The sequence below is a fragment of the Zootermopsis nevadensis genome, unplaced genomic scaffold (genome assembly GCF_977971745.1).
Source record: "Zootermopsis nevadensis isolate Lab colony 2312 unplaced genomic scaffold, Znev_1.0 Znev_ptg000024l, whole genome shotgun sequence".
In the NCBI taxonomy this organism is placed as follows: domain Eukaryota; kingdom Metazoa; phylum Arthropoda; class Insecta; order Blattodea; family Termopsidae; genus Zootermopsis; species Zootermopsis nevadensis.
This window is the reverse complement of record NW_028259156.1, coordinates 7,605,908-7,627,067: the sequence shown is the minus strand read 5'-3', so window position 1 is coordinate 7,627,067 and position 21,160 is coordinate 7,605,908. Positions and strand designations below refer to the sequence as shown.

At 35.9% G+C, this 21,160-nt stretch overlaps 2 protein-coding genes and 1 non-coding gene across 4 annotated transcripts in view; 2 read left to right on the top strand and 1 right to left on the bottom strand.

The window, feature by feature from the left end:
- The window catches only part of twin (CCR4-NOT transcription complex subunit 6-like twin), a 181,076-nt gene extending 168,821 nt beyond the window's left edge, over positions 1 to 12,255 (bottom strand). The window contains exons 1-4 of one of the 2 annotated variants that reach the window (XM_022060198.2): positions 12,156 to 12,255; positions 8,387 to 8,515; positions 7,700 to 7,886; positions 5,817 to 5,992 (exon numbers count right to left, since the gene is read on the bottom strand). In XM_022060198.2, the coding sequence (XP_021915890.1) occupies positions 5,817 to 5,992; positions 7,700 to 7,886; positions 8,387 to 8,507 (484 nt within the window). In that variant the 5' untranslated portion in view covers positions 8,508 to 8,515; positions 12,156 to 12,255. Of the gene's footprint in view, positions 1 to 5,816; positions 5,993 to 7,699; positions 7,887 to 8,386; positions 8,516 to 11,862; positions 11,992 to 12,155 lie in introns of those variants that run through there. The other variant, XM_022060199.2, reaches the window with a different exon arrangement.
- TRNAL-UAG (transfer RNA leucine (anticodon UAG)) lies at positions 3,800 to 3,879 on the top strand. The gene has a single exon. It is a non-coding gene; the product is annotated as a tRNA-Leu (tRNA).
- mRpL1 (mitochondrial ribosomal protein L1) lies at positions 12,223 to 18,985 on the top strand. Its single transcript, XM_022060200.2, has 7 exons — positions 12,223 to 12,362; positions 13,706 to 13,910; positions 14,403 to 14,613; positions 15,231 to 15,398; positions 16,358 to 16,472; positions 16,972 to 17,090; positions 18,547 to 18,985. Exons 1-7 carry the CDS (start codon positions 12,344 to 12,346, stop codon positions 18,802 to 18,804), a joined length of 1,095 nt encoding a protein of 364 aa, XP_021915892.1. The 5' UTR covers positions 12,223 to 12,343; the 3' UTR covers positions 18,805 to 18,985.
- The last annotated feature ends 2,175 nt before the right edge of the window (positions 18,986 to 21,160 follow it).

Here is a 21,160-nt window from a genome sequence, read left to right as displayed (position 1 = left end):
CCATATAACAAAACCCTACATAATACCGGCGAATGTTTCATCATACGAACTTCTTTTAAATCTGTTGTGTACCTTCACCGAAGTAAGAGTCGGCGATTACAAAACCAAATGTCGTATTTTCATTTCCTCTGCCTTAAGCTACCGGCTGACATCGAAAACACCACAGTACTTACATCAACTTTTCACGTCCACAACTAATTTACCATTAAGCATTCTACACGCACATGCGTAAAACAGAGAGACTATAATTATGCGCCTTATCTAACGCATGTCAACTCCTGGACACTTTGTCAGATTCTTCACAGATACGACGAACACATTAAGACAACGTGAACTGCATTACGTGGTGCCTAATCAAACACCAGGAACTTTACCTATATCACGGTCTCTTTTTGTGTCCACACTTAACCCCCTCACCCCGCGTTTTCATTTATCGCTAGTGTTCCACTGTCACAAACCGAGTCGGCTGTACATTCGTTGCTTATGGGCGTCTACCGCTTATTGCGACCATATTAATTATAACTGCAACCCTTCTAATTGGAATTCCGACTATATCCAGCTTGAAGCTACCTTTTAAACTCGGTTCCACACTTTGCATGAACCAGTTTACGTGCTCCCATAAGCCCTTGCCTGTATGTTAAGCAGTATCTAGATAACGGACTTATAAACCGGTGTATGTATACAACACTTTATCGTTGTCACATTCTCTGCGAGATTACAATCAAGAAAACATTTTCCTTAAGTTCAAGTCTCTTCTAACACGAAATATGTCCACTCGTTGGAACACGATCACGATTCTTTTACGCTTAGCTTCATTCACAGGAATCCTACAGTTACATAAACGTAACTGACAGAAAAAGGCATGAAAATTACGAATGTTAAAAACCCCTTAATGCTAAATGCATCAACGAATTCCGTACAGACCTGTGGTTTAGAATATATTTTAACTTCACAATACGCAAATTACGCACATCAGGTCAAAGTTCTTTAAAACGTAGTAGGTTATACCCGCTGAAATTTCAACGGCATAGACAAAACGAGAACGTCCTACCTTTACGGGGACTTCTCTTAAAATAAACCTTACTTTAATTATAGAATTGCTTATTTACTAATCTTATACATATATCTTTGTAGCTGGGCTTAAGTAAAAGGTAATTTATATTGTACGTTTAAATGGTTACTTAAATGCCATGAGTACATAAATAGAATGAAGTTACAGGATACGCTCCGACCGTCTTGCCTCTAACACCCTTTGGAATCTAGACAAGGTGGGCCTCAGAGCAGTGGCAAAGAGAATAATCCCTACCCAGAATAAAAATCCGGTTATCCAGCTCATAGTCATTATACTCACTGCGTCCTCCCAAATCGCTTTAATAGTTAAAACAGTGGTAACTATATCTACCACCTGCTTTTACGTTAAGAAAATCTTGATTCTGCCTACAATGTGTCACACAGCAGCAGATTATCTAAGTAACATTAACCAAATGATATTTGTAATGAAGACGCGTTTTCTTTACGGTACGGACTGAATTTTAATGTGTAGTGGACTTCGTGCGTCAAAGATCTCATCAGCAGGCAGCAAATCTGTCGCAGTTAACGTCTACTCTACGAACATCACAATTAATTAAGTCACTTCTTTATAACTCGAACACTAAGTAACTTACTACTGGCGACAATTTGTGTAGGAGTTTCACAACTTGTGAGATGCAAAAGGATTTCTGAACGTACTGCAATATTTAATTATAATAACTACTACTTACATCCCAACAGTTCACAAGTATCCTCAAAAAAGTCTCTACTCTGCATAATCGTTGTAATCATCAATTCTAATTTACTACAAAGAGAAACACATTTCTTGTTTCCACAACTTATGAATGTAAAGTTAAACTGTCCCTGTTATTAGAATGGTTTGTCCCCACGCCAAAATTTGAACCCAAAACCCATCAAATATTAAGTATGAGTGCTAATCACTCGACCACGACATAACGGGCTTCGAACATGGGGATAGAGCGCGGTTAACCTGAGGTTATTCGTGATTTGCCTTAGTCCCTCCATGCACATGCTGAGATAATACATCAAAATAAACCACCGTCGCTTACTTCCACATCATTTGTTACAAATCATCCTACCATTCAACGCTAGACTTACATAAACTAAGCAATCGAATATGCATAATTAAATAAATAAACATATCACATTTTGCAACAAAATAAATTATTCACTATTCTACACATCAGCGGGTTTTTATATTGCATTACAGGTGGAATACTAACTATGGTTTCCACCAATTCTTCCTAGTCAGTTATGGCTCACCACCTTGAAACACGGTTCAATCCACATTCCAACAAACCATATTTCGTATTCCAGGCTGTTGAAACTCTGCAGTTAACACAGAATCGTTAATAAACTAATAGACGAAAACTATCATCAACATGCCAATACACTGAGCCAGTAGGCTACTCTCAGAGTCAGACACTACTGCCGCGAAGTCGTAAGAAAATTACCAGCTGCAGAATAAGTTATTACAGTCAAAAATAATTACACATGGGATGTCACTTGGACAGGATCCATAATGCATGGAAATATTAATGCTAATAAGAGCTGCTTCTGTAACGATTACCGTTGACTCAATTTCGAAGGAATTATTCATGGTAATTTTTAGCTACTTATTACAAAGGAAGAAAAAAGACGGACCCCCAATCCCCTGCAACGTCAAAATGTATCGACTAACACTCGAAGTAGGGCACTGTTTGCTAATACGTCCTTCTCATTAAGTTACCAAAATTATCATTATGGATATATGCTTCATTTACTACAACAGTGGTAAACGCGATCATATGGAAAATTAAAATCACGTTGAAACAATGCAGAAAAACGATACTAAAATTAGCAATCGTTAAAGATCGTCCCAGGAAAAGATGGGATGAACGACAGCTGATGGAACAAGCTTTATAATCCTGTAGGCACATCTACTGCCGTCATGAAAAATCGATCCGCACCAAAGCAGATGGTCGGTCACTGTTTATGTTACTGAACGATGCTGTATCTGCTAATGATTTTGCATAACGTAGGATGACAAATGGGAGCCATATTGTGAAAGGCAAGCAGCGAAAGATGTAGATGTATTAGTGGCACTACCCCGGAAACGGCATAGAGGAAATGAGTAAATAAGGAAACCTCTCCCAATCGAAATTCAAAACCGGTATCTCCCAAATACGCGAAGCATCAAATAGCATTACCGTGTTACTTCAAAATTCTTTGCAAATACGCTTCTACATATGATATTCACAACTACGTTCTATAGTGTCATGCCAGAACATTCACTATACAACTTTACAGATGATTCGTGTCCTTTGTGATGCGAAAATTAAAATACTGTACGTTATTAGACATCAATATACACAAAACTACAATTTTGTCCGCTGTGTCAATTGGGCATGAAACTTGGCCTTTGACTCTGCAAACGAACACAGATTAGAGAACAGGGTTATGAGCAGACCAATTTCATCCAAAGGAAGAAAATTAACATGAACACGCGGTAGGTTTACTATTCTAACACTGAATGTGAGCGATGTTATTAATCAACCAACCTGCTGGAGGGACCGCTCTTTTATACGTCAGTTAACGACTTATCCAAACAAACAGCATCGATAATCTCCAACTCTTCGCTCATTTAGAATCGTTGAAAACACAATTTTTATTTTGAAATCGGACAAAGAAGAACCTTGTCATTCTTTTGATCACGTTTAGATACTTTCCTTTCTAATATAAACACTTTCAACGCCAACTTCCACAACACGGTAGCGTGGCCGAGTGGTCTAAGGCGCTGGTTTTAGGCACCAGTCCGAAAGGACGTGGGTTCGAATCCCACCGCTGCCAACATTTTTTTAAAAATAACTTTAATGAGTACGTATTCAACATATTTAACAACCACTTTTTGTTTTCACAAAACACGCTACGAGTTTCATACAACAACACAGCTTTGTACTAAGGAGGAGCAGCAACAACAAATAGCAACTTCAGCGCCATCTCTTTGTTTACCTTGCAACTACCTGGAACGTAATTACAGCGATACGATTCTTCAACATGGTGATTGGCAATCGATGATGTCGATATCGATGTTGAAAACGACAAATAAAATCACATCAATCGAGGTCATATAACAATCGATTCCGACAACCAGGTGCGGTAACGCGAAATGCATGACGTGCATTCGAAGTTTGAAATAATGTGGCTACATGGGTATTCCCTTCAACAAATTTGTACTTAAATTTATTCATGAAAAAGTTTAGAAGAGCTCTGTATTACTACATAAGACCAGGCAAAATAAATCCCTTTGGGGAAAAAAAATTCTTTTCAAGCCAATAAGCACACTTCCATTTACATTCCATCACTGGAAATAAAAAATTGAAAACATCATACAAGACTGCAAGATGTATGTAGTATTTAAACTACCAGGTCCCTTTGCCATATTTCGCATGACAGATATTTACAAGAACTTTGAAACAATCATTAATTTTAGCAACACAAGATAACTGCATAATAAATAAGAAAAGATGATATTGTACCAGCAGAAATAGCACAATGAATGAAAAATTAATTTCAAAAACAGATAATTCTGTTGCTTCATCTCTTCTTTTTTACAGAACACAGATTTTCATGTTAAATGTTCCCATGAAATTCTTCAAATAAATATAGCAGTGTAGACAGCAAAAAATATCAACGTTCAATTCATCTATTATTTGCAAAATGGAAATGAGATAGTATGTATTAAAAATAAGGGACATGTAGTAACAAAGGATAACATGTAAAGAAAAAATATAAACCATGTTCAATGCATTACCTATTTCAGGAAAGTTTCTAAAAGTGTTTTCAGTGATGAATATTATGTTATCTTGCTAATAATGTTTTGACAAAGAACTGACTTTTATCAAAGTATAGTAATTTAAACATATTCAGATGAAGGCACAGCACAATCATGAACACTTAAAGTTTAGCAGGTTCCCTAAAAAATTGTAACTTCTGTTTAAATCTTATTCTACAAAACAAATTAAAATCACAACATAAAACACATTTTCAATTTTACGTTTATAAATTAGGAACCTAAAAGGTGATTTTAATTTTGAAGGCATTGAAAATTTTACATATTTGGGTTCAGTAGTAATTAATGATAATAAATTGAAGGAAGACATCCATAATAAAATCATGTTAGCAAACTGTGAATATTATGCACATATTAAACATTTTAGATCTAAACTTCTGTCAAGAAAAACAAAAATGAAAATGTATAAAGCACTAATAAGACCTATCTTAAGCTAGGGGTCAGAAACTTGGACAATGACCACTGATAAAATGAATGCCCTTAGAATATTTGAAAGAAAAATAATTAGGAAAATTTATGGCCCCATAACGGAAACAAGAAAACTGGAGAATAAGAAGGAATAAGGAGATAGAGGATATATTAGAAGGTGAAAATATTGAAAAGATACAAAATCTTTAAGACTGAAATGGTAGGGACACATTGTAAGAATGGGGAAGGAACGAATGCCAAAAAATATAATGATAACTAATATGGAAGGAGTAAGGAAGAGAGGCAGGCCACATAAAAGGTGGAATGATGAAATAGAAGGAGATTTGAAAATTATAGGAATTAAAAACTGGCACTCTGTACCTAAGGATCGTCGGGCCTAGAGAGGAATTGTGTAGGGAGCCAAAGTTCACAGTGGACTGTAGAGCTTGAGAAGAAGAAGAAGAAATTAAGAACCTATAAACTCACTGATTTGTAATCATTGTTTACATTAAAACTTTTGTCCTACCTTGCAAGTTGTCCAGCATATAAGTGAGGAGTTTGTGGGTTCCGTTGGGTTCACCGTACAATGTAAGAATCTCCTTGGTAAGTGGATTTCCCTGCAGACCCAATATATGAAGCTGGAATAACTTTCCCAATTCGTATGGGAGAACCCGAAGATGGTTGTTGTTCAAATGGAGTTCCCTATAAACAATATTATATCAGTATAAGAGAATGAAATTCATTCTGTAATATTAATCAGAGATTTGAGGTTTTCATGGCAGTGAAAATGTCAACGGTGTTCTTCTGGGTTCTGCTGTCATATAGTCCTGAGGGCAGTTACGAGGTGCGATCGGAAAGTTTCCAGACTGCGCGTATAAAAACCCGTACACTTATCTCAGGTATTGAATTCATCCTCGAAGTAGTTCCCCTGGGAGTGAACACAATGATCCCAGCGCCGCTGCCAAGCCTGGAAGCATCCCTGGAAATCTTTCTTTGTCAGCCTGTCAAGCACAATCTGCGATTCTGCCTGAATCACTTCTATCGTCTCAAATCTCCTTCCCTTTAGCTGAATTTTCATCTTTGGGAAGAGGAAGAAGTCACACGGAGCTAAATCCGGCGAATAAGGAAGGTGCGGGATGACGGCCATGGTGTTTGAGGCCAAAAACTGCCGAACTTTGAGGGCGGTGTGCGCTGGCGCGTTGTCATGATGCGTCGCATGTGGAGTTCTTCCTTTAGAATCAGCTGACAGGTCCCATAGCCTATCCCAACAATGTCGCACAAGTCGTTGATGGTACGACGTCGATCTTCGTGAATGGCCTGCCGATTCTTCGTAACATTTTCAGGCGTTGTGCTCGAAGATGGTCGTCCAGAACGCTCGTCATCATCGACAGAGGTTCGGCCATTTTTAAAACGTGAATGCCACACAAAAGTTTGTGCACGACCCATTGTGGACTCCCCAAATGCTTGCTTTAGCATTTCATAGGTTTCCGTAGCCGTTTTGGCGAGTCTTTGGCAAAATTTGATGCACACTCTTTGTTCATAAAAATCCGCCATTCTGAAATCGCAGGAGGGTCGGTGTAATGCACTACCAAAACGCCCGTAACTAAGAAACAAATGCTAATTCGATGATGCCGGCTGGCACACTGATTCACTATGAATGTAGGTCACACCCCCTAGCGGCAGAAGCTTGTACTATATCCGGTTCGCCCTCTATTGACACAGTCTTAAACTTTCCGATCGCACCTCGTATCAATATTTGGGGATTGAAATTTGGACTGTTTGACATAAATACAACTCTTTCCCTAAAGGCATCTAAATAAGTACTCTCCCTCTGGAGTTGTCATAAATATGACAAGTTTGTTAATGACTAGAATACTGCATAAAGAATCCCAGTTTCATCTTGGAAACTGACTTCCCATCACCAGTTTAATTTAAAAATTTAATTACAGCTACTGGGGTTAAAAAACAGTTATGTTTAAAACACAACCAGAAATGGAACCGAAACAGATGTGATGTTCGATGTCTAACAGTGTCCAAAATAATACTATTCTCCACAGTCTGGGTTGGCCCCAAAGAAAGCTGGAAATACTGGTGAGAAGTAAATTCCTGTCCCTGCCAGGAATCAATCCCCTGTCAACCAGCACCAGGTTGTTATATTACTGACTGACCTGTCCTGTACTATCTGGCACAAATATTTTGGAGAACATTACATACCATGACACTCATCTTGTAAGATGGCACAAATAATTAAAGATTAAGTAAATAATGACTGAAAGAGACTCACCAAGGTAGCAACAAAGAACGTTTTTAAATACCAGTGGGTCAATATGTCTACATAACCTAATTTTATCATCAGATACCTTAATAAATGAATTTTCCTGTGAGAATGAAACCATCCAACGCCTTTACCTGAGGTAGATGAGTTCTCCGAGTTCAGCTGGCAGGCTACGCAGCTTGTTACTGGACAAGTCAAGGGTACGTAAGTTGACCAGTCTCGAGATGTCCGGCGGGATTCGTGAAAGGCAGTTGTCATTCAGGTACAACGATGTCAGGTGTGTAAGATGCCACAAATTTGGGCTTAAGTTTCTAATAGTCCCTGGGGAATAAGATATAAGCACATCAGAAATGTTTAAAACATAGTTTAATGTTAACTACCACAACACTATTCTTCTCACATGCAGTCAGTTCTACGTTGAGTTTCCATTATGTAAAAGAGATGTGTGAAGTGAAACAGCTAGTCAACAGCAACAACAAGCTGAAGAATGCTATTGGCAAAAATTTGTCCACGTCATGTATACTTTTCTTGTGTGTATATTAATATTGGTTTCAAATATATGTTGTGTTGTCCTGGACTTCCACTTTATTTTGCATATGCCAATAAAGGATTTCAACGGGTGGAAACAGAATACCATACACACACGATACACAATACTTTCACACTTACCTTTGACTTTATAAACAGCTTTCTTCTACTATGTGCACATGCTGCTCTAAAAACCACTGAATAATGTGTGCCTTTTTATTATGGAACTGAAGAGAAAGGATTATTTCTTTTTTAGCTATTCAACATAATAAATGGATAACATTGATCTTCACCTGTTATCTCCAATTCCGGCCAATGAGATTTCTTTCCAGCAGCTGCATCCTCACTTGACATGATGGTGTGAGCGCGACGCGGGTTGGTATTTTCATACTTATCCTTGTGATTGCGTGACATGCTAAAACCTGCAAGTGTACAACAAAATCATAAGCAATATATAAAACAAATTCAAGAACAATGTAGACATAACAACCTCCTACAAAACCGCAATTGCGACCACTCTAGTTACATGGAGCCATTTCTAGAAATGTCAAACAATGGTAAACAAATGAGAGGCTTACGAATGTCTTATTTTCAAAAGATGACATGAATAAAATGTCACAGAAAATATGTAACAATTAAAAAGAAAAATCAGAACAGTCACATAAGGGGGACATAGGTTCAGCTTTATTCATATTCAATCCTGAAAACAGGCGCAGCATATTCCTTCAAAATGTCACTATGAAACCACATAATTATGTTATGCAACAATCCACAAGTCCACAATCTAAGCATAACATATCTGTATATAAGATTTGAGGTTTTCACAGCGGTGAGTATGAAGATTTCCGTCTTCTGGTTTGTTGCTCTGTGTAGTCTGGTCGATGTTAACCAACGTTTCAGAGGTCATACTGCCTCCATCATCAGGGCGATGAGTATGAAGATTTCTGTCTCCTGGGTTGTTGCGCTGTGTAGTCTGGTAGATGTTAACCAACGTTTCAGAGGTCATACTGCCTCCATCATCAGGGCGATGAAGATTTCTGTCTTCTGGGCTGTTGCGCAGTGTAGTGTGGTAGAAGTTTACCAACGTTTCAGATGTCATACTGCCTCCGTCATCAGGGATTCATCGCCCTGATGACGGAGGCAATATGACCTCAGAAACATTGGTAAACATTGACCAGACTACACAGCGCAACAACCCAGAAGACAGAAATCTTCATAACACATCTGTACTTCAGTCAGAAATTAATATCTTTATTTCTCATAAAACAGACTAGCCATATGAAATATTATTTACTATCATGCCAGGATTTAACCCAACAGCATGCCATTAAAATGCAGTCTGTTATGCAGGAATAAACAAGATATAAAAAAACAGACATTCATTAGCCCATTAAAGCCCAATAATAACTATACATACCACCTGCTTTAACAATCAATAACTCTGTATGTTGTATTTATGCATTTCATATGATTCTCAAAATAAATCAGGATTATTTCCTTAAACAGCATTAACAAGTTGATTATTATAACGGAAAAGTGTTCAGTTTTCATTGACATACAGAGTGAGTTCTTCAATATCAGTAAAACAAGCTTCAGCTTCAAAGGCTCTAAGGGAAAATTCATGGCATGGTCTGTTTGCAGATAAATTATCACAGCATTTACTGGAAAGTACCAAAAATCTAAGAATCCCCTCCAGTACAGCATGTCCCTGGACCAAATTAAAATTAAATGCAGTCTAATTATAAAGCAAGTTATATCTGTTATTCTATACCATTGCAAAGTACATTAAATATATAATTAATGAAATAAAATTAACAAGCAAATACACATATTTATTCTCTCCCATTCTCTCATTAATTCTAAGACACTTAAAACTAAGTACATGAAAAACAAACCCTCATTTACGAAAAAACATAGGTATTGAGATATAAGATTAACTCAATGCCCTGAAGATGAAGACAGCAAGCACCTCTGAAACATCAGTAAACTTCTGCCAGACTACACAGTGCAACAACCCAGAAAGCAATCATCTTCTCATACAAAATCAGAAAAATAACATCTCAAGGCATGCCACAACTTCTATTTCAACTCACTGTACTTCAATGTACTTTTCAATTACAATTCCAAAAATAAGCAGAGAATAATCAGATAACATATGGAGTATAACAAGCAAATATTTTCTAGTTATATCAATAAACTCTTCCAAAAATAAATGTTAATTCAATTGATGATGTAAATGCCAGGAATTAAATAACAGCATATGCTTGAACTGAATGTGGATACTAGCACAGAAACTGTAAACAGGAGCCCATGTTATTATTCAAAAAAGTGTGATATGTTTCACTCACACAGAAAATCCTACACAATCACTGGTACATAAGATTTATCTTGCCAGTCCATGAAAGATAGGCAAGGATAAACTGAATTAATGAAATACTCTCAAAATGTAAAACAATTTACACTATTCATCCTTCACAACAAATGATTTTTTAACTTTAAACCGTAAAATATACACAGTGAAATAACAATTTAATAATTTCACACATGTTACATTTTAATCAATTTTGGCCATCTTTAGCCTCTACCAAAGTACATAATGATGTACAGACACAGATGGCTATGTCTGCCAGAGTACTATCAGTTGATTGTCACAAAACATATAACAAAAATGAGAGAATTATATAATAGTTTAAATTAGTCCATCAATAAGATTCACAAGTTAAAATCACACTATGTTTTGGCTATTTTACATAATTTTCATATTATCCCCAAACACATTATTATGAAGTGAATGGCTCTGTTCAGTGTACCTTTGACCATCTGTCAAAGTAATACTTCTGAGTGGAGGTCTGGTTAGCAACCCTTTAGTACAGGGTTCTTCTATACTATTCTTATATAATTTTGTATGAAAAAGTGAAAGAACTGTGTCTCATATTTTATTTTATTGAGTGGGTGTCAACCTAGTGAAAGCTGCACTGTTGGAAGTATTATCTATTCACTGCTAATTATACATATAAAAAGGCTTGTAATATTAATTTTAAGTCAGCACTATGAGCATGACAGAATATTAAATGGGGCACTGAAAAGACAGGTGAATTTTTTTTAGACTAAAATATTAATTTTATCAATTTTGTGAGACCAGCTTCACTTACATAATGTAAAAATTTGTAAACCTAGGGTTTCATATAATATGTGGCTAACTTTCTGTTTATTCCAAAGCTGTCTTTATTTAACTCATTACAAGCACCTTAAGCTTCATTAAGTTTGTGAGTTTTTTGCAACATCTCCCTCTTTTAGGAACTCACTATCAAGAATTTTAAAGTTTAAACTAAAGTTAAAAGTTAAAAGTATACTATCCCAGATGTAATCCACAGCCTCAATATTAACAAGCACATCAATGCCTTACTAAACAAAAACAATCTGACCATGTCATAACAGGTATAAGTGCCATCAAGCACAAAAAGTATTAATTTCTCACATTGACTCAAAATGGTGAGTGTACACAATTAGCCACAATTATAACATGACTGTGTAAATGTTCAACTTACACAATCAATGACAAATTACAAATAAGAGAAATGGAAAGAATATGCAAACTAAACAAGAAAGTACTTTTAATTTGTAAGCACTAATCATATTCCTAAGCATAAGAAACAAATTCCTTAAACTAAAAATTACTGACAACTGTCAGTATACGATGTGTTTCACTTTGATGGTAATCAAAACTTTTCCACCCTCATTACATATACTTGCTTCAGATAAATCTTACCTGGTACAAAAGCATAGGCTTAGCACAAAATGAATATATCCTCTATTACATGAATGAACAAGGTCACTAATTTCGAATTAAACAATCTTAATATGATTCATAGTTTGTTTTGGATCATAAAGTTGTATTAAAATGCAAAGAAACATAAATTTTATTGAGGACAGATGGCTACTTCTCATGTCACCCCCTTGTAGCCCCTTCTCTTCATGCGATCTTTCATTCCGTTTCGTTGTTGTATTTTCAGCACCAATACTGTTCATTAAAATAATTCATAAAATAATAGTAACACGCACCTTCATCTACCTTTAAACACGCACCAGACTGATGATCGTGGTAAAATATTTGTGATATTTTATAGTAAACAAAACTATATTGACATACACAACTCCGCCATTAGTACTCAGGAATCGGAGAATGTTCTATAGTGGGATTGGCTGTTATTAACGAACATGACCGATTTAACACGACAAATGTGACTAAAATGGCTGCAGTTTTCGGAGGTTAGTTGTTACAGTATTTTCAGTTTTAAGTATATGGTAAAGATGTTATAAAAGAAAATAATAGTGATGATATCCTCTACAGTGATATTTAACCATCCAGTTATTATCGTAGCCACAAATGTAGTTGGGATTATTGAAAGTAAAAGTGTCTGATTGTAGGTTAGGTTGCAGCCGAATTTCGGAAGGTCAACATGCTTCCAATTTTGAACGTTTTTCACGACGTAGTTCAAATCTTAATTTTCTTGTCATGAATCAAATTTTGTCCAACTATTTTCAAATTTTCCGAACCATTATTTTGTTAGTTTTGCCAGTGTGTTTTCAGAACCGTTTTGTTTTTGTTATTTTATTGAAATTTTCTGTTTTATTTCGATTTTGTTTGGGAGTAAAGATTACGGTCCCCCACCAAAACGAATCTGCCATGATATGTTTCTGTAGAATCGAAAACCGCTTTCTATGTGTGCAAAAGACTGGAATTTTCATATGGATCATGCTGTACCACGGATTTATTTACCTATAGTAATTTTAGTTCTTTCTTAGGCTCTAAACTGTAGATCTCAGAGACACCATGTTCAAACTGCAATCTATTAAACACTATTTGTAATGATTAGAGCATTTTATGTGTTTAATACCCACCAGGATATGTTGTCCACGTTTTGACCCATGAACAATTTGTCCCACATTTCTCCTCTACACACGTTTTATATTCCCCTTTTAGTACTATTGTCAAGAATTATATGTCCATTGTGCTTACTTCACACAGACTCTATTGTCTGTGTTGATCTTCTGAATAGTAATGCTGTAAGGACTTGTAGGTGGGAGAATTATTATACCTTACAGTACATATAAGGAAAGAATGGTCAATTGATTACCACACTACCGGCTGTGAAGCAGTAGAATTTCATTTATTGTTATAAAAATGGTTGTTTAAATTATCTGGATGAACATTGGACTGGATAAATTGAAACCTGAACAGAATGCTCATGGGCATAATGTCTGGAAACCTCCATTTTTATTGATACACATATATTGATGAACATGTTGAGTGTATATGGTTGAGTTATACTGTTAACATATAGAAATAGAAATGTTTATTTGAGATATAACCATAACTAACAGGAAATTGTGCAGTTTCTGTTGCATCGTGATAGTGAATGCCTTCTCTGCATTTAATTTAGCAGATGACATGGTATAGCATCTGCACAGTGGAATCCTGGGTTTGATATTTTAATCAACATTAATCTTCTTGAATTATTAGAGTAAAGTTATTTATTTTGCAGTAATCACTGATACGAATATTGCAGGATGTCTGAACTCTCAACATAATTACACAATTTAATTTCTAGGAAGATTTACTTCATGCTTCTTTAACGTCTGTGGCTTGAGAAGTGGAAAATTTGTAACATCCTTGAGTGTAGGTGTTCATGAAGTGCTGCAAGTCCGTAACTATGCTGCAAGGAAGGGAACAAGAGAGAAAGCAAGAAAGAAAAAGAAGGCCAAGGTTGAAGTAAAGAAAGTAGGATTTATACCACATAATTTGCGAGGAAAAAAGTAAGTATGCTTATTCATGGGAATAAAAATTTGAATAACATTTAAGTATGGTATAGAATTTGAAGGTGCAAGAATACTATTAATTTTAACTGGTCTTTGTGGCACAAAAAGGCAATATGTACACACTGCTGGTGCATGCTTGGAGATTGTATAATGCATAAAAAGAAATTGTGCAGTGCGACAAGTGACCACTAGAAGAGATAAGTAAGAATAAATACTGCAAAGAACTGTTTGTATAGATACATGTAGTAGCTTTTGTCTGTATGTTATTTACGTTATCTATAAGATGGCTGTCTTCTGGATTGTAGTACCATGAGAATCTCAAATCCTACTTTACATTATCTGTTTTTCTGATCAATAAAATTTGTAGAGCTATAAATTCTGGGTAGCTATTAAATGTAAATGGTGTTCTATTAAAACAGCTTATTAAACACAAACTTCATAGTGTGGTTATAAACTGTGTTATACATGTGTGTGTTTTCATGTTTTTAGAGCTGCTCCAGTCATTACAAGAAGAATCGATGATAGTTTGAAACCAGTTTCTCCAGACAATGTGTGGTTGTCCAAATTTTATCAATGGCCACTCTACAGCTTTTCAGATGCTGTTCATTGTCATCGTGAAACACATCATCCAACTGTGTACAACAGTCCTAATGAAAAACTTTATGTTAACTTAGAACTCAACATGCGAGCTGCTAAGGAGGTAATTCTCCTTATTTCACTGTTCATCATTTATTATTTTGCTTTGGAATGTGTTGACTGTAGTTCTTTTATTGTTATTCGGATGATGAATTCTAAATGAAGGTAAAAGCAAAGTTGACTAGGAATGGATGAGTTGATGCATTCTTAACCTCAGCAGTGGATTGAAGTGTGATTAGTGTACTGCCAAAGAAAGTGCTATGGCCCAACTGGATAGGAGGCTGGGTGGGCCTCACAGCCAGTTAACTTTTATAACTGAACAAAAAGTTATAAATTTATGAGTACAGTGACAGCCTGTGGACAATCTGTCAGACTTTGATTCCCAGTAAACGAATTCACGTCATGTGTAGAAAGGCTTTGAGGTCTGGCAAGTATACTTTGGATTATGTAATATAGCAGTTCCTATCGAAGCAGTAAAGCAGTGCGATATGCACAACAGGTTTCTTCCCAGGGATAAAAGAAGTGGAGCTTGAAGTTAACTAGTCATATTATCTAGTGCTGAGGTTAAGGCTACGCCTTCATGGGTTGATGCTTGGGCACAATTTATTGATTACATTGGCATTATACCAATAATGAAGATCAGGTGGTATTATTGTTTGTAACATCTTATTATGTTTGCAGAACCGATATTTGGATGAGTTTACTCGAACTATTTCTTTACCTCATCCTTTTGATGCGGACAAGGCAAAATCAGTTTTAGTTTTCTGCAAATCAACAGAACTCCAAAAGAAGGCCCTGATAGCTGGTGCTACAGTTGCAGGGGACATAGAACTCATCAAGAATGTTCAGGTAATTAAGGATCTGTGGGATGAAATGTTATTATATTTACTAAAATCTAAAAGTGATTATAATTTGTCAGTAATTGAAAATAAAGAATATTGAAGTGGCCGTCCATTATGATCCTGGGCTGATTCATTCCATGTCCTGTCTCCACAACCTGCCTCCCTAAGATCCATCTTCTCAACTGGTTGCTTTCCAAGAGGTTTGGCCAGCACAATTCTCTTCCATTGTCCAATTCAAATTACGTTTCCAGCCAATGTTAACTCCCTTGATTTCAGTGCAAGGTGACCTGTATAAATAATGAAGTTTCTCATTATACAGTGTCCTGAATTGCAACATTTTTCATCTGTATATATTAATTATATTAACCCAAAAACTATGTTTTCAAACATTTGTAATATATGTTATTCCCTCAAAATAAGAGGCGGTGTTTACAGGTGTCAAAACATCTGGTAAAATAATTACTGCTTGGCATATATTTTGTTGTTTGATTGTAATAAAATCTCCATATCCCTTCTAAGTGGACTCTTTTAAATGCAGTAATGAACCTTGGGTTTCATAAAAGCTGGGAGATTTTTGACTAGATGAGCAGCTGTTAGCTTCTCAAGCAGGATTTTGCTCCATCCAGTTAGTTAGATTCTTTCTATTGTCTAAGGTAAGTAACTGTTTTCTGATATATGTTGTATCATTTTATGTGACAAACTTTTTTTCCTTTTGAATGATACTGCACATTTAGGCACAAGATGGATGCAGTTTTTGCCATAGAACGCTGTAACTCATGTTTGAAATTTGCAAATTAAAAGTAATGTCATTAAAAAATAAGTTTATTTTTACTTTCTTTCCACAGAAAAATTGTATGTACAATAAAAATGCAGTGCACCCTGTGTTCATATTTCACTGGTTTGTCTAAGTTTATTTTGAAAAGTATTGTTGTCAGTTACATATATAATGAATGTGTTCTCTTTCAGAATGGTGAGTTGAGTCTCAAGGATTTCAACTTTGTTGTTGCACACCCAGATATACTACCTGAACTTGTCTTAGTTCGAGGGCTGTTGAAGCGGAAGTTTCCAAACCAAAAGTCAGGTACATTGAAACAAGAAAAGAATTGAAAAGTTACATTGTCAGTTACATGTCTTTACAAATTAATGTTTATTACTTTCTCAAAGACTAAAAAATTGTCAAAAATGCATATTATATAGAATATGTATTCCACTAAGATTTAGGCATGCCTCAGATACAAGGCAATTAATTCTTTGTAACCCAGCATAACTGTTTGAGTAGAAAAGATAGTTGTTACTTACAGTTTTACAGAAATTAAAAAGAAGATCTAACAGATTTAATACATGCCTATCATTTGTGTGCATCAGTAAAACTTGTGTATTTGTCTGCAAGTAAACATGAAAATTATTTAAATAATCTTTTACATTTTTTATCACATTACACAAGCGGAACATTGCTCTACAATAAATATCACATTTAATGTTTGTTTTATTCTTCTTTAATTACCCAGCAGTAGTTTTGATATTGGCGCATCCTTAGAATTGAGTTTGTGATAATAGAGAATAAGTGTTTCTTCTTATAGGGACTTTGGGCACTGACATACCTGCTATGGTGTCAAGATTCTGCTCTGGTATTGAATACACTGCCAAGGCGGACCAATATCTTAAGGACTTTGGATGGATTTTTACATCTATTGGGAAGGTGAGTTACTGGGTTAATAATGTCCAAAAGGGACCTGTGTGCAACTGCCTTTTCTTAATAACATTAAATTTTGAGTTTTACTGATAGTAACTACTGAAGAAAAACATTCCTGGCAGTCGTTAGCCATACATAAGAGAGTTAATGGGTTTATTGTCAGTAATATAAGCCATGAGGCCAGGAGCCCCTGAACAGCATTACCATGGTAGTGGTTATAATAATTTCAGCAAAACAATTACAGTCATATAAACATTATAAAGTAAAAAATTCCATAACAGTGTTGCCATGGCAATGATTATAATAATTTATGCATAACAATAGATACACAGTCAAAAACATTTTTCTATTATGATAATAACTAAATATAGTTGTATGGATACTTTTTGACATATGAGTCATAAGGACACACAAAGTGAGTCACAACCAAATATAAACTACTGATATGACTAAATCAAATTTCAGAAAGAAGTAAAGGTTATTTTAAATGCCATCTGTTGTCAGTTTTATTAGATCAGTAGGTTGGCAAGTGCCTGGGTAAATGTCTCTAGAAAAGCAAAAGTATCCCAGTAACAATTTGCTACATTGGGACCAAATATAAAATTAGCATATTATGACAATCCTAACGTTTGTATATCATAGTTAAGAGCCCCAAAGATATGCACAGGTCTTACATGAACATCTACAATTTAGCAAGATGTCATAATAAGTTTCTTATAACAGTAAGTACTGCCAGTTTATTCTGTTTAGTAATTTATATCATTTCAATCTCATTAATATCTCGATATAACACTTTTTGAGAAATGAGTTGATATTCAGCTCAAGATAGCTGCCCTAATAAAAAATTCTGTCTTCATTGCTTAGCAGAAACAGAGGAGAACTGCATTACTCTGGTTAGAAAACATAAAAAGTATCAGACAGTAGACACTGGTGGCATAAAATTACAATTGTATTTTGAAAATTGATCAGTATTTTGTAGTCTTGCAAAAGAAATAACATACAGTCCTCTCACACAAATTGTGGTTAGAGCAAACTGTAACCTCCCTTCCACACACGACTCGTCTTTCTACTGATGTAGTCACAGGTTAAAACCCAGTAGCTTACCCGTCACTGGTGCGGTTACAACTTTTCCTACTTCAGTGCGCAAAAGGGGTTAAAGGTTATCTCAGGATTCTTTGATATAGGGTTAGTCGGTGGGCAAGGATCTCCGACTCTCAGGAAATATGGGGGGGAGGCATTAATTGGAGCTGCGCTCGCGGGAGGTTAGCGAAGTCGTTGAGCTGGTACAATTGGTAATGACACAGTTGTTAGTGTTGAAATCACTAAATTTATTCACGACCTCACTTGTCTTTCGAAGGATGAGCTCTATCTGTGATTTTGATTAACATTTATGAAGATAGTAATGGTATATGAATTCGATGAATACTTTTGTTCTCATTTTAATGTTGTGTGTTTCTTTCAGCTTGATATGGATACAGACCACTTGGAAGAAAATTTCTCTGTCTTGCTGAAAGATGTGTACTCTATGAAACCAAATCGAGTAGGTCCATTCATTACAAAGTGTTGTCTAGTTTCTTTGCCATCTCCAGAGAGGTTAAAAGTAGACTATAACCTGTACATAGATGAAGATGACAATGAGAAACAGGAAGAAAAGGAAGAAGATGAGGAGGAAGAGGATGAAACTGGTGAAGCAGAAGTAAAGTCTTCAGTAGTTGTGTAATATTTCATGTCTTTAAAGACAGTGTTTTAGTATGAATTTTATGTAAGATATAAACATTCTTTGTATTTATAATTGGTAAGTAAATATTGATGTTCCATTTTGCCATTTATTGGAAGCAAAACAGTTTGTTTGTATGCTTATTTTTATATTCTAATACACTACACAGTATGCAAAGTTTTAATTACTGTAACTGCTCATCAATCCCTTTATTGGTTTGTGCTGATTCTTTACTTGTAAGAAACCCAACTTTTATGTGCTAGGTCATAAGGTTTTGTATTAGCCCGTATTGTCATGATTTTATTTTGTTATTAATTGGTATTTCCTTTATATTTTTTGCATATTGTAAGCTTGGGATCAGAAATGGACAGCCGATTCTAAGTGGTATAGCGGGAACACAGAGGTTTTAGGAATTTACCAGCCTTGGAATTCTTTTGTACATAAATTACCTGCTTTTAGCCTAAGTGGGTTTTGCCACGTATTAGGGATGCCCTTTCGAATAAGAGTGTGGGAGAGACGTCCTGTGGATCGGTGGGAAAGGGGAGGTCCTTCGAGCCGAACCTTGACCCACACCAATGGGAGCTGATGTTACATTACCTTTTGGGCAAAGCTAGAAATTTTTAGTATTGAACCTTAAGGGTGCTTATGGTACAAAAAGGGGGTTCTTTTGGCCGCAAAGGGTATAGTAGAAAGAAATGTAGTGATTGAGAAGTTAGTGAGTGAGAAAGGAGACCGATTTGGGAGCTGCAGAATTGTAAGTGTGTGTGGAGGTGGCTGTGCATTTGAGAGAAGTGTGAAATTTAACAAAGTGCTAAACATCAAGGATTGGACTGCGTGACGTGGGATCAGCATGTGTAGATCAACAATCATGCAGGTCTCGAATGACTAGAGTCTACCATCCAGTCAATCCGAGTGTTCAAATGGGCTGTTATGAACTGGCCGTGACACCAAATGAGACTGAGTCGATGCATAATGACTAACTGAGCTAAGCAAAGACCCTTGAGAGATACTGACGACCCAACAATACCTACTAGACATATCATAGCGGACGCTGTGATCTACCCAGACTGAGGAACAACCGGCTACAGTACTGGTATGTGTTAATTTAATTAACTTTCTATACACCACATTGCTGAAAATATTTTAAACCGCAAATACAGTCATATGAAACAGATCCTTTGCTTTTCGTTTGCAGGGAAGAACTCCATAAGAGTAGTGCATTAGGAATTTTCTGTTATTATGCCAAGGCTATCAACTGTGTTAATTCTTGAATATTTATGATAAAGATGGCTTATTATGGAGAAGGTGGGCATCCTAGTAAATTATACATCATATTATACAAGCAGATGGTGAACAGTTGCAATATAATCTGCAAATACTAATGATATTTGTTACAACTTGGATAAAGTTCAGCACTGAGTTCCTCAGCGCTCTATACTTGGTATTCTCCCATTTTGTTTGTATGATAATGACAACATGATGCATAAACACAATCTTCACACACCAGCTGCTAAACTTAGAAAATTAAAATGAAACGTAATATGAGTGAAGGAAAAAAATTACAAGGTTTTCCTATACTATAATTGAGTGGTTACACAAAACATAGTTAACAACTTAAATGTCATTTTGAGTCCTACAATTTTTCTGTTGAGAAATTTATATTATTAAATTAGATTGAACCTGTACCCAGTAAAATGAGATAAAGAAGCTCTGGCACTTGAACTAGATGGTACAGACATCCTTTTACTCATACCTTGTCTTAACATTCTGATGAACTGTCGTAACAAATCTGGAACTTGGAAATCTGGAATATGTGTGAAGCGACATCGTAGTTCGTCGGAGAATGTCGCAGCAGCTCGTGTGTGTATGAAGGCACCCTGACGTATTGATATTCACTGACAGACTTATGTTTCGATGGGTGTTTGAAGATGTCATATCATAGAAATTTTGATTATTCGAAACACTGTTAACTATGAGTTACACAACCACTTCACTGGATGTTGCTTGCACAGGAGTTGGTGTATTGCACGTATTTGGCATTAGCGTCCTTCATAGTGTAAACAGAATTCATATTTCATAAGTGATGGTAGACTTTTTGAAAGCATTAATTCACACCGAAAATCAAGTGGCTCAATACTCACCATTTTTTTAAATTGATAAAAAGTACATGGGCATGCATGATGCCCATGTTAACGTGAAAAATAGTTTTAAGAAGTTGATGGCACAGAGGATGACCACTCATGGGACAGCAATCCTGACCATGTCAAGTCAGCTGATGATGGAAGCAGTGGGGAACAGTAATTCTAAGTTTTCTTCTGAAGTAGTGTTTGTGTACCAAGACATTAAAATACACCCTATT